Below are 13,208 nucleotides of genomic sequence, written 5' to 3' on the forward strand. Positions count from 1 at the left end.
CGCATGGAGCGTGACTTGGCCCCGCCTGGCTCTCTCTTCATTGGCTTACTGGCTGCGATTGTCAGTAGGGGAATCCAATGGCTACCGCTGCTGTCTGAGGAGCCAATGAGGAGGGAGAGCCTAGACTCTCATGCACATCACTGGATCAAGATGGGGCCCAGTTAAGTTTTAGGGGGGCTACACACAGGTTTTTTACCTTCATGTATAGAATACATGAAGGTAAAAAACCTTCAGCCTTTACAATGGCTTTACTGATTGTTGAACTCAAAAACAATAAATTGTTGTTTTAGGGTTTAATACCATTTTATTTCTGTCTTTTCAATTGTTTTATTTTTTTTTCATTTTGCTTTGAGTCTGTCTGGTTGCTGTTGGATAACACACAGTTCTTGTTTCAAACCCTTATTACCGAGTCCGAGGCTGTGTCTGAAGCTGTCCATGTGTTTTTCGTTCTGGAAAAAAAAAAAATGCGAATAAGAAAAACATTAAAAAAAATGGCGTGTTACAAATATTTGTTTAGGTTAAATCTTTTTTTTTTGCACAGGAAGTTTAGAACATAGCCCCTGCAGGCTTTATTTGCACATACACAAAGTCGCACACACACACACAAGTGCCTAGTAAACACACGGGTTCCAAACACACACACAGTCGCTGAGAGCAGATAGACACACGCAATCTTGGCACATCACAGAGTGTGACATCTGGGAGCGGATAGAGAGATCTGCATCTGGCAAAGCTTTCTATCCGTTCCCAGATGTCACTGTGGGGCCACTTCCTTCTTAGTATGATGTGAGGGGCTCCTATCCCATCAATTCCATCAGCAAAGCGGAGAGGGAGAAAGTGAGTCAAAGCACAGAGAGCTACAGAGGGAGGATGGAGAGTTTTAGAAGGTGATAGATTGCCATGGCACGCCGTTAGCAACGCAGATCAATGAGTCAAGGGAAAGAGTAGTACGCAACAGGGACACAGGCAACAAATTTCCTATAAGAGAAGGACAAGGAGGGCGACAATTTTGGGAAGCAGATCATAAAAGGACAAGAGAGAGGAAAGCGGGTGTGAATGGAGCTTCAGAAAAGAACGTACGTAAAGCAGAGTTGATGCTGAGAAGTGGAGGAAAGGCAAAGCAAAATTTTTGACTTTAAAGAGGCGAACTGACTACAGGAGCGCAGGGGGATCCCGCTCACTATTGGTCACTGGATTCGGGGCTGGTTCAAGCGCACATCATGATCCCATTTTGGATGAGGATGTCCTGCATACTCCTCCTCACTTCTGGAAGAGAAGGAAGAATTTATAACGGGAGGAAGAAGCCGTCAGCACTGACAGCACAGAGGTATATTGACACAGACGCTATGACTCAGAGGAACGGTGACTGTAAAACAGGAATCCACGGGCATGCGCACTGACCCTGCAGGACAGCATTGCACTAATATTGTACTAAACACAGGCAAGGCACAATACTCCTGCACTACATTACAAGGGCACTGCACTGTATACAGGCATGCAGTTTTAGATCATAGGGGATTATCACTTAGGCTCCATGCACACTGGGCTTAAAAAAATGATAGTTCCAATGGCACAACAAAAAAATGCTCATATAGAGTGATTTGTATATAGTTTAGGATAGTTTTCCTTTTCTTCTGCCAATAAGCTCCAATCAGAATCCTGCCTCTAATCAATGAGCCTAAAATATGCCTCTAATTGTCTTAATGTGCATGGACACATAGGGGTTGATTTACTAAAACTGGAGAGTGCAAAATCTGGTGCTGCTGTGCATGGTTGCCAATCAGCATCTAATCTCAGTTTATTCAATTAAGCTTTGTCAAAAAAACCTAGAAGCTGATTTTGCACTCACTAGTTTTAGTAAATCAAGCCCATAGGATAATATTGAGCTGCTTCTACAGGCAAAACACAAAACTCCTGTAGTAGCAGCGATTTTTTTTTTTTTTTATAGCCAGTGTGCATTGAGCCTTGAAGTGAAAAGAAGTTACCTGCATGCCTACAAAAGTTTTCAATTATTCAGGCCATGGTATAGCTAGTTTTAGATGGTCACATTCAACTGGAATTGCTCTCTGATGATGTTAAAGATGTTTTCAGGGCCGGCATTACGAGTGGGCAAATTGGACAATAGCCAAGGCTAGTATGAGTGAGTGCCGGTTCACACTTCCGCGTGTGCGGTGATCGCATGTAATATCGGAGCGCACTGCTCCTTCATTACATGCGATCGGATGTGCAGTGCGAATTCAGCCATACACTTTGTATGGCTAAATTCGCACTGCACCCGCACAAAAGTCGCACATGAGGCATTTTTGTGTGCAGCCCCCCTAAAACTTAACTGGGCCCCATCTTGTTCTAGTGATGTGCATGAGAGCTTAGGCTCTCCCTCCTCATTGGCTGAGACAGCAGCGGTAGCCATTGGATTCCCCTACTGACAATCGCAGCCAGTGAGCCAATGAAGAGAGAGCCAGGTGGGGGCCAAGCCACGCGCCATGTGTAAATGGACACAGACTAGCGGCTCAGGAGCAAGCCTGCTTGGGTGCCCCCATAGCAAACGGTTTGATATGGGGGTACTAGGCAGAAGGGAGGAGCCTGGAGCACCAGCGGGGGACCAAAAAAGAGGGGGATTGGGGCTGCTCTGTGTAAGTGCTGGTTCACACTACTGCGGGTGCGCTGATCGCATGTAATTCGGAGCGCACTGCTCCTTCATTACATGCGATCTCCTGTGCGGATGCGAATTCAGCCATACACTTTGTATGGCTGAAATTCGCACTGCACCCGCACAAAAGACGCACAGGGCCTTTTTTTGATTTTGATCAAAACTAATCAATTTTATTGAAATTATTTTGATTGGTCTGAACAGAAAATCATTTTGTAGGAAGGTACATAGATCAATATGATCATTAAGTATATATTATATATATATATATATATATATACATACAGTATCTCATGAAAGTAAGTACACCCCTCACATTTTTGTAAATATTTTATTATATCTTTTCATGTGACAACACTGAAGAAATGACACTTTGCTACAATGTAAAGCAGTGAGTGTACAGCTTGTATAGCCATTAATGTCTAAACCACTAGTAACAAAAGTGAGTACACCCCTAAGTGGAAATGTCCAAATTGGGCCCAATTAGCCATTTTCCCTCCCCGGTTTCGTGTGACTCATTAGTGTTACAAGGTCTCAGGAGTGAATAGGGAGCAGGTGTGTTAAATTTGGTGTTTGTCGCTCTCACTCTCTCATACTGGTCACTGGAAGCTCAACATGGCACCTCATGGCAAATAACTCTCTGAGGATCTTAAAAAAAGAATGGTTGCTATACATAAAGATGGCCTAGGCTATAAGAAAATTGCCAAGACCCTGAAACTGAGCTGCAGCACAGTGGCCAAGACCATACAGTGGCTTAACAGGACAGGTTCCACTCAGAACAGGCCTCGCCAAGGTCGACCAAAGAAGTTGAGTGCACGTGCTCAGCATCATATCCAGAGGTTGTCTTTGGGAAATGGACGCATGAGTGCTGCCAGCATTGCTGCAGAGGTTGAAGGGGTGGGGGGGGGGTCACCCTGTCAGTGCTCAGACCATATGCTGCACACTGCATTAAATTGGTCTGCATGGCTGTCGTCCCAGAAGGAAGCCTCTTCTAAAGATAATGCACAAGAAAGCCTAAAAGCAGTTTGCTGTAGAGAGGCAGACTAATGACATGGAATACTGAAACCATGTCCTGTGGTCTGATGGGACCAAAATAAACGTATTTGGTTCAGATGGTGACAATCAGATACTGATTGTGGCTCTGTAGACATATTTCTGGTTGACTCACCATGATACTGGCTGTGGCCCTGTAAACATATTTCTGGTTGTTTCACTATGGTGCTAATTGCAGCTGTATGGATATATTTCTGGTTGTTTCACTATAATACTGATTGTCCTTTTATGGACATGTTCGTGGTTGACTCACTATAATACTGATTGTGGCTCTGTTGACATAGTTTTGGCTGATTCACTATGATACTGATTGTGCGTCCATGGAGATGTTTCTGGTTGATTCACTATAATTGTGGGTCTGTAGACATATTCATAGTTGTCTTACTATGATATTGATTGGGGATTTGTGGACGTTTCTGGTTGTCTCATGATACTTATTGTGGGTCTGTAGGCATGTCTTTAGTTGTTTCTCTATGATACTGATTGTGGCTCTGTAGGCATGTCTTTGGTTGTCTCACTATGATATTCCTTGTGGCTCTGTGGATGTTTTTGGTTAGTCTTACCATGATACTAATAGTAGCCCTGTGATACTGCTTGTGCTTCTTTGGACATGCTTAGGGGGTAAGCATGCAGATTGGTGCTCGTTTTTTTTTTTTTTTTGGTTGGATTTTTTTTGCTGACACATAATGCTCAAACCTCTTGGGGTGGGGAGGGGGCACAGTTTGTTATGTTTGCTGTGGGCTTTAGATTACCTTGTCCCGGCATTGATGCTAATTGTGGCTCTGTGGATATGTTTGTGGTTGTCTAACTATAATACTGATTGTGCTTCTGTGGACTCACTTTGATACTAAGAGCCCGTTCACACTAAAATGCAGCACGGGAAATTGACGTTTCTGTGTTGTGTCCCGCACTGCATTCCAATCGCACTGCCCTTGCCATTTGCAGCGGGTGTCAGGACAAAGTTAATGACACCTCAAATGCAGGTCACAAATACAATGCATTTGCCCGCACTGGATCACAAGGTACAAAAGTACCATGCAATTCGGTTGCAGTGAGTTTCCAAAAGTAGTGCATGCACTACCTTTGGTATGGTCCGATTTCTGCCCATTCAAAATGAATAGGCTGAAATCGCACTGCACAGAAATTCATGGGAAATGCACAGGATTCACATGGCATTCCTGTATGATTCCGACGCAGGTGGTTTTCTCTGAAATACTACCTTTACCTCAGGACACACCAGAGGGGCAGAAGGAGATTAGGGAACTTAACAAGTGGCTAAGGAACTGGTATAGGAAGGAGGGGTTTGGGTTCCTGGAGAACTGGGCTGACTTCTCAGTCGGCTACCGGCTCTTTAGTAAGGATGAGCTGCACCTTAATGGGGATGGTACAGCTCTTTTGGGGAGAAAGATGGCCACCAATTTGAAGGGACTGTTAAACTAGGAGACGGGGGGGGGGAGCCCTCAGAAGTAGAGTCAGTCAGGAGGCAGCAAAGGACAGAAGGCAGTATTAGAGTTAGCAGCGACAGTAGTTCCATAACGTCAATTGGGGGGTCTGTGCGGGAAAACCTCAGACCAAACAGGAATAGAAATAATCACCATTCACTATCAACTTCCACAAAACTAAGAGGGGTATGTGCAAATGCCAGGAGCCTAGCTAATAAAATGGATGAGTTGGAAATGTTAGTACATGAGGAGGACAAAGACCTTGTGGGAATAACAGAAACTTGGTTCGACCCCTCACATGACTGGCTGGCCAATATCCAAGGGTATTCGGTGTACCGGAAGGACAGGGTAGGAAAAAGAGGGGGAGAGGTATGTCTCTATATCAAGAATAATGTAAGGGTGATAGAGAGGAGTGATATTATGGAAGGGATGAGTATGGAGTTGGAATCCGTGTGGGTAGAACTCCATAGGGAAGAAGAAAAGAGAAAAGTAATTGGGGGGGGGGGGGGGTTTGCTATAGGCCACCCAACCAAAGGGAGGAGGTAGAGCTGGAATTTATATCACTGTTGGGTAAAGTGGCAAAACTGGGATCAGTCATCATATTGGGGGACTTCAATTATCCCGACATTGACTGGGAAGAGGGGACTACACACTCACAGAAGGCCCGTCTATTCATGGAAACCTTACAGGACAGCTACATGTCCCAGTTGGTGGATTCTCCTACTAGAGAAAATGCAGTGCTGGATCTATTGATCACTAATGACCCAAACCTAATCTCGGAGGTAGGAGTCCAGGACAACCTGGGCTCTAGCGATCACAGGATGCTCACAGTTAGCGTAAATAACAATATAACAAGGCAAGTGGGGAACATAAGAACCCTAAACTTCAGAAGGGCAAACTTTCCCAAATTGTGCTCAATGATGGAAAGGGTAAACTAGGACCAAACCCTAGGAACACTGTCCACAGAGGAAAAATGGGAATGCTTTAGGAACATATTAAACCAATGCATCTCGCAGTGCATTCCTATGGGAAATAAGTTTAGAAGAGACAAAGCCACACCTGGCTGGCTAAACCGTTAATGTTAAACTTATTAGGGGAAAAAAAATGGCCTTCAAGAAATATAAATCAGAGGGCACAGTATCGGCTTTCGAGCAATACAAGGAGGCAAATAAGATAAGTAAATACGAAATCAAAATGGCTAAAATCAACTTTGAGAGACAAATAGCGGAGGATAGTAAAAAGAACCCAAATAAATTCTTTAAATATATCAACAGCAAAAAAACTAGGACAGAGCATATTGCACACATAATTAACGATGATGGGAGGATGGTTACAGAGGACACTGAAAAAGCAACCGTGCTGGACGCTTTTTTCTCATCAGTCTTTCCACAGGAAAAGTAGGGGTACACTGACCACGACTATATGGTTAGTAGTAATACACAGGACTTGCCGCTATGGCTAACAGAGGGTGAAATCAGGGAAAGGCTGGATAAAATTAACACAAATAAATCACCAGGCCTGGATGGCGTACATCCGAGAGTACTCAAAGAACTTAGTAAGACTATATCTAGACCACTGTTCCTGATCTTTGCTGACAGTATTGTGACAGGAAATATACCAGGGGATTGGAGGAAAGCTAACTTGATACCGATATTCAAAAAAGGACAGAGGCATGTCCCGGGAAATTATAGGCCTGTCAGTCTGACATCGATAGTATGTAAACTTCTGGAGGGGATGATAAGGGACTATATCGTAGAGTTTGCTGAAGACAACAACATCATCAGCAGTAATCAGCACGGGTTTACAAATGGGCATTCTTGTCAAACCAACTTGTCTCTTAACATTCTACGAGGAGGTGAGCTGTGAGCTAGATAGGGGGAGACCAGTGGATGTGGTGTACCTGGATTTCGCTAAGCTGTTTAATACAGTTCCCAACAAGCGCTTAAATTATAAAATAAGGTCTGCAGGCATCGACTGCAAGGTTTGCTCTTGGATACGGAACTGGCTAAAAGGGCATGTCCAAAGGGTGGTAATAAATAGCGCATACTCAGACTGGTCTGAGGTGGTAAGTGGGGTCCCCCAAGGCTCAGTCCTGGGACCAACCTTGTTCAATTTATTCATAAACAGCATTGAGGACGGGATCAGTAGTTCTATATCAGTTTTTGCAGATGACACAAAATTGGGCAGGGCAATAACTGCACAGCATGAAGCAGATATCCTAGAGCAGGGGTGTCAAACTCAATTTAATCGCGGGCCGCATCAGCATTATGATTGCCCTCAAAAGGGCCGGTTGTATCTGTAAGACTAGATGTCAAGAGCACCCCCTACCCTTACATAAGATGTCAAGAGCCTCTCCACCATCAGAAGTTGAGTCCCCCACCCTCCCTTACATCACAGTGCACCTCTCTTACCTTGTGGTGCTGCTGGGAAAAAGCTGGAGGCATTGCTGGAAAGCAGAAAGTATAAGGTCTGGAGGAGAACTGGAACTCTCCTGCAGCTACAGGAGAGGTGTGAGGGCCACATAAAATGGCCTGGAGGGCTGGATTCGGCCCGCGGGCCTTGTGTTTGACACCTGTGTGCTAGAGAATGACCTGGACAAAATAACAGAGTGGGCAAGAGGGCAAGAGGAGAAGAGGCGCCTGAGAGGGGACTTGATAGCAATTTATAAATATCTCAATGGTGATCTCAGCATAAAAAAAAAGCTATTCAGTCGAAAGGATTGCATGAGGACTTGAGGGCATACAATGCAATTAGAGGGGAAGCGTTTTAACCTCAGGCAACGTGGGGGGTTCTTTACTGTTAGGGCTACAAGATTGTGGAATTCTCTACCATAAGAGGTGGTTTCTGCGGGAAGTATGGTGGCTTACAAAAGACTCTTAGACGTACATCTCAAGGATCAGAACATTCAGGGGTATGAGAGATGATTACGGCCACACACACCTACACAGGTCGAACTGGATGGACTATTGTATTCATCCTCGCCTACTATGTAACTATATATGTAAGTTCCTAGTATGAATGGGCCCTAATTGTTGCTCTGCAGAAATGTTTTGGTTGTCTCACTTTGATACTAATTGTGTCTTAGTGGACATGTTTGTGGTTCATTCACTATGGTACCAATTAAGGCTCCGTGGGCATGTTTCTGGTTGTCTCATTAGAATAATGCTTTTAGCCCTGTAGTCATGTTCCTGGTTGTCTCAAAATAATACTGATTGTGGTTCTGCAGAAGGTTTCTGGTGGATTCATTATGATGCGGACGTGTTTACTTCCTAAAAATAATTTATTGAATTCTTTTTTGTGTGTTTATTTGTCCCGTAATTAGTTTCATTCTTTCTTCAATACAAATTTGAATCTATTGTGTCTATTTCTATATCCGCTTGCTGACCACCCTTCAGCAGATTTACTGCTTCAGGGCTGCAGCGCTGTGCAGATTCACGTATGTATATGTACAATATACTGTATATGATTCTGCACTTATGGGTAGGGGCGTGCACACACAGCGGTGCGCCACTTCTGCTGTGACAGATCAAAGCAGAAGCCAATCAGCGGGTGCCACCCAATGGATGTCTTCCGGCACCTGCTAATTGCCGAGGAGAGACCAGTGCTGTATTTTGGCCTAGGCCAACAAGGCCCAGGCCTAGGGCGTCACTTTACAGGGGGGCAACAAAAAAGCCACCCCCCCCTCCACCTGAGACTCCATTGGCCACTTCTCTCGCCCCCCTCCTCTCTCTCTCACCCCCCTCCACTCTCTCTCACCCCTCCTCTCTCTCTTTGTCCCACCCCCTCTCTCCCCCCCCCCTTGTGAGATCTCAGGGGTTCATGCTGGGACTTGACTTCAACTTTGGAGGGAGTCACATACGGTAAAAAGGAAGGAGTGGGGCAAATTTACTTTGGAGGGGGGTGCCCAATTTTAGTCTTGCCTAGGGCAGCACAAAACCAAAATACACCACTGGGAGAGACACGGGATGGAGCTAAACAAGGCAGAGCTCCATCCTGAAAGAGGGGAAGGGATGGATTTTCTTTCCCTTCCCTTAGCACTTCCCTTAGTAAAAGCACTTTTACGTAGTACAATGGCTAAGCACACATTTAACCCTGTTTAAAATCCTGTAATACACTGTTGCACCCTGCTCTGCATACGCTCAGTTGCTTTCTACTTTTTGGTACTGTGTCAAAAAACGAGTGCAACTAAAGCCCTATCTGCTGGCTGCCTAAAGATTTACTGCTGCTTATGGACTCTGGGGTTCAGCAAAATGGCAGCCTCCGGCAAGAAGAAACAGGAGTCATTCAATTTACAGCAAATTTTGTTAGCTATAATGTATGTTCCCTGCTAAAGAACAATACTTTTTATCATGTTGTTATGGGTAAAGTTCCACTTTGACCTTGCTGTGGTGCACTATGCTTTTCACATGTTATTTTACCTAAAATGCACCCCAGGTCTTCCTCTCTGTATGCAATAGGCTTCTCATTACGAGGGGGGGGGGGGGGGGGGGTGTATGCAGATGAGTGCTGAAGCCCACTTTTAATAAACCACTTTTCCATGTTATCCAGTACATTTTCTTTTCTCCCCTTTTATTGGTTGAACTATATTGACTTGTGTCTTTTTTAAACCAGACTAACTATGTAACTATGTACATCGAGTCTATTGCTGTAAGTGTTAGGGTGAATTCACACTGTTGTGGTGCATTAAAACATGGTATGCCACATGTTAACATACATTACGTTAAAGTGATTGTAAAGGATCACCTTGTAAAACAATCCATTCAGTTTTAAATGAAAATTAAATGAAAGGCCCACAGAGACCAAATAAATTGCATGTTTAAAATTACATTAAACACTTGCCGACCAGCTGCCATAGTTTTATTGTGGCATGTCAGCTCTGTTACCCTAAACTACGTACCTGTACATTGCTTAGTTTAGCAGGAAGTGGGGGCGTGTGTCGATTGGCTAGAGGGGAGCCAATCAGCAGGTCCGGCGATCGCTCCCCATTGAGACAGAACGGCGGTCTGCCGATGTAAACAAGGATCCTGTGTTCCTCCTATTTAGGAACACAGGTCTGTGTGTTCATTCAGCAAGCCCATCCCCCACACAATTAGAAAGCACCCCCTAGGCACACATTAAACCCTTTGATTGCCCCTGCTGTTAACCCCTTCCCTGCCAGTGTCATAGTATAGTAATAGTGCATATTTTTAGCACTAATTAATGTAGTAATGTCATTGGTCCCCTCAAAAGTGTCAGTTTGGTGACCGATCTGTCTGCCGCAATGTCGCAGTCCTGCTAATATTGCTGATCGCCACCATTACTAGTAAAAAATAAATAAATAAAAATGCCATAAATCTTATCCCTGGTTTTTAGACTAACTTTTGCACAAACCAATCAATATACACTTACTGGGGGTTTTTTTTACCAAAGATTTGTAGCAGAATACATATTGGCCTAAATTGATGACATTTTTTATTTTTTTATTTTTATTTTTGGCAATGTTTTATAGCAGAAAGTAAAAAATGTTGTTTTCTTTTTCAGAATTGTCACATTTTTTGTTTATACCGCAGGAAATAAAAATCCACACAGGTGATTAAATACCACCAAAAGAAAGCTCTATTTGTGGGAAAAAAAGGACATCAACTTTATTTGGGTACAGTGTCACGCGTCCGTGCAACTGTCAGTTAAAATAACGCAGTGTTGCGTCGCAAAAAATGGCCTAGTCATTAAGGGGGTAAAACTTTCTGGTCCTTAAGTGGTTAAACCCTTTTTAAAGGACAGGTTCATCTTTATTAGCATGTTAGGTTACACTCGTATTTAGGGTGTAACATGCTCCTATTCACATGGTTCCTGCTACCAGAGCCCCCTTCCCTGTGACAGCAGGCGGGGGGGGGGGGGGGTTCCTCTCCCTGGACTTGCTGTCACATTTTAAAAACTGCACAATTGTGTGGGGATCTGCCTGTGGGTGGGATTAATCACCCGGGTAGGGGAACCGCGCGAATGTGCCCCCTAATGCCAAGGACACAGGAACGGGATAGTCTGCATTAAGATGGCACCCCAACTTAGAAGATAACCGTTTCCCTTGCATGGTTCTACCTTGTACACTGAGAATTTCTGTAACACACTTGTGCTGTATAACCGCATACTATCTCCTCCCTTATCCAAATGCAGCATTTCTTCGGTGAGCCTGCGCCCGCTCCACCAGCACAGCCATGATTGCCACCTCACTCCCAGTGACAAAGTGAGGATTTCCCCATTCACACTGTGCGGACCTCTGTTACTAATGAGCCCTAACACTTTGTTTGAATTCACATCTTTCGCTCTCTCTTCCCGTACCTCCAGGCTAAGTCCATAGGTTTCCTGTACCGCAATGTCAGTCCCATGTATAGTGTACCGATTGCTAGGGAGGAGGGATCAGGCTCACCAACCCCATCACTACCAGGGTTACCTTCTCCCATGCCAAGGCACTAACCTTTCTTCATTGGTTGAGACAGCAGCGAGAGCCATTGGCCCTTGTTACTGTCAATCACAGCCAATGAGCCAGTGAGGAGCTGGTGCGCGGCCGAGCTGCACTTCATCTGTGAATGGTCACACAGAGCAGCCTGCTTGAGTCCCTTTTTTTGGTGGTATTTAATCACTGCTGTTTTTTTTGCTAAACAAACAAAAACAAAACAAAAAGTTTTGAAAAAAAAAAATTTTTTTTTAATATTTTGTCATAAAATTTTGCACACAGGTAATTTTCCATTGTCACTGATGGGCACTGATGAAGCAGCACTGATCAGCACTGATAGGCTGCATTGATGGGCACTGAAAGGTGGCACTGATAGGCTGCACTGATGGGCAATGATAGGTGGCACTTGTCAGTGGCACTGATGGGTACTGATAGGTAGCACTGATAGGTGGTATGATGGGCAGCACTGATAGATGGCACTGATGGGCACTGGTAGGCGGCACTAATAGGCCACACTGATAAGTGGCACTAGTGGGCACTGATTAGCAGTACTGATGAGCACTGATAGATGGCACCGGTGGGCACTGATTAGCAGCACTGGAGGGCACTGATTAGCAGCACTGGTGGGCACTAAGGGGACCGATGTCCCTTTAACAGAAGCTGGTTAACGGCTTTCTTCTTTTCTTCATGCTGACGTAAGGGGAAAAAAAAGCCGATAACTGGTTCCTATTTACTTCCACGATCAGCTGCAATTTGCTGACAGCTGATCACGTGGTAAAGGGCGCGCTGTGATTGCCCCTTTATCCCAATCAAGGATCAGCCGTGTCTTAAGGACTCGGGGATTATAGAGCGCGATGCACAGGCAGTGTGAGAATTGGGAGACGTACCTGTACACCCTCCCAACATTTTAAGCCCTTGCTGTAGCACTCTTTCAGGTATAGCGTGGGATGCCAAGTAGTTAAAAAAATCTGCACTTACTGAGTATGCAGCTTCTTTATCTTTTAATCCTTGCCTATGTTCTAGTTTAAGTGGATGCCATGACTGCTGCCCAAAGTTTCCTGTTTTAGGGTGGCTCCTTTCTCTTGCAGCATCCTATGAAGCCACACTTACATGCAGGAACATGCTAGGGTTGTGTCTGCCCAGGCTAAGTAAATTATTAGAAACAAACAGCTGGGTAGCCTAGGATGCTATGACACTCCCCTGCTCTTCCCTCCTCTCCCCCTCTTTTCTAACTAACAAGCAGGCTCCAGCCTGCACTGTCCATTGTTAACTCTTTCCTGTGAAGACTGGAAGTTCAGGCAAACAGTACTTAGAGAGCAGGGGTCAGTAGCATTGAACGTTGCAAGCTGCAAGTGCTGGGGTAAGAATTTTGTAAAAATAGTTTACTGGAGATTTTGTGTGTGTTACGCTGAAAACACAGAGGGATTATTATTTCTTTAAGCTGAACGCCAGGCAGACATCTTAAGACACACATAAAATACATATATGGGAGTCTATGATTAAGACAGCACTGTCACACTGCATAGTCTAGCAGGTGACACCACTTTCCCTGTTACAGTTAGAGTATGTGAAAGGAATAGAGTGGTGTCCTTTTCACTTCTGCCTGCTGATTGGACAGTGGAAGAGCAGCTTT

At 44.5% G+C, this 13,208-nt stretch overlaps 1 protein-coding gene across 1 annotated transcript in view; it reads left to right on the forward strand.

The window, feature by feature from the left end:
- The first annotated feature begins 824 nt into the window (after positions 1-824).
- VWCE (von Willebrand factor C and EGF domains) overlaps positions 825-13,208 on the forward strand; it is a 127,890-nt gene continuing 115,506 nt past the window's right edge. Inside the window, exon 1 of the mRNA XM_082269705.1 lies at positions 825-1,327. Within this exon, the coding sequence (XP_082125831.1) occupies positions 1,221-1,327 (107 nt within the window). The 5' untranslated portion in view covers positions 825-1,220. The remainder of the gene's footprint in view (positions 1,328-13,208) is intronic.

Source organism: Pelophylax lessonae (assembly GCF_965119305.1).
Source record: "Pelophylax lessonae genome assembly, chromosome: 10".
Classification (NCBI taxonomy): Eukaryota; Metazoa; Chordata; class Amphibia; order Anura; family Ranidae; genus Pelophylax; species Pelophylax lessonae.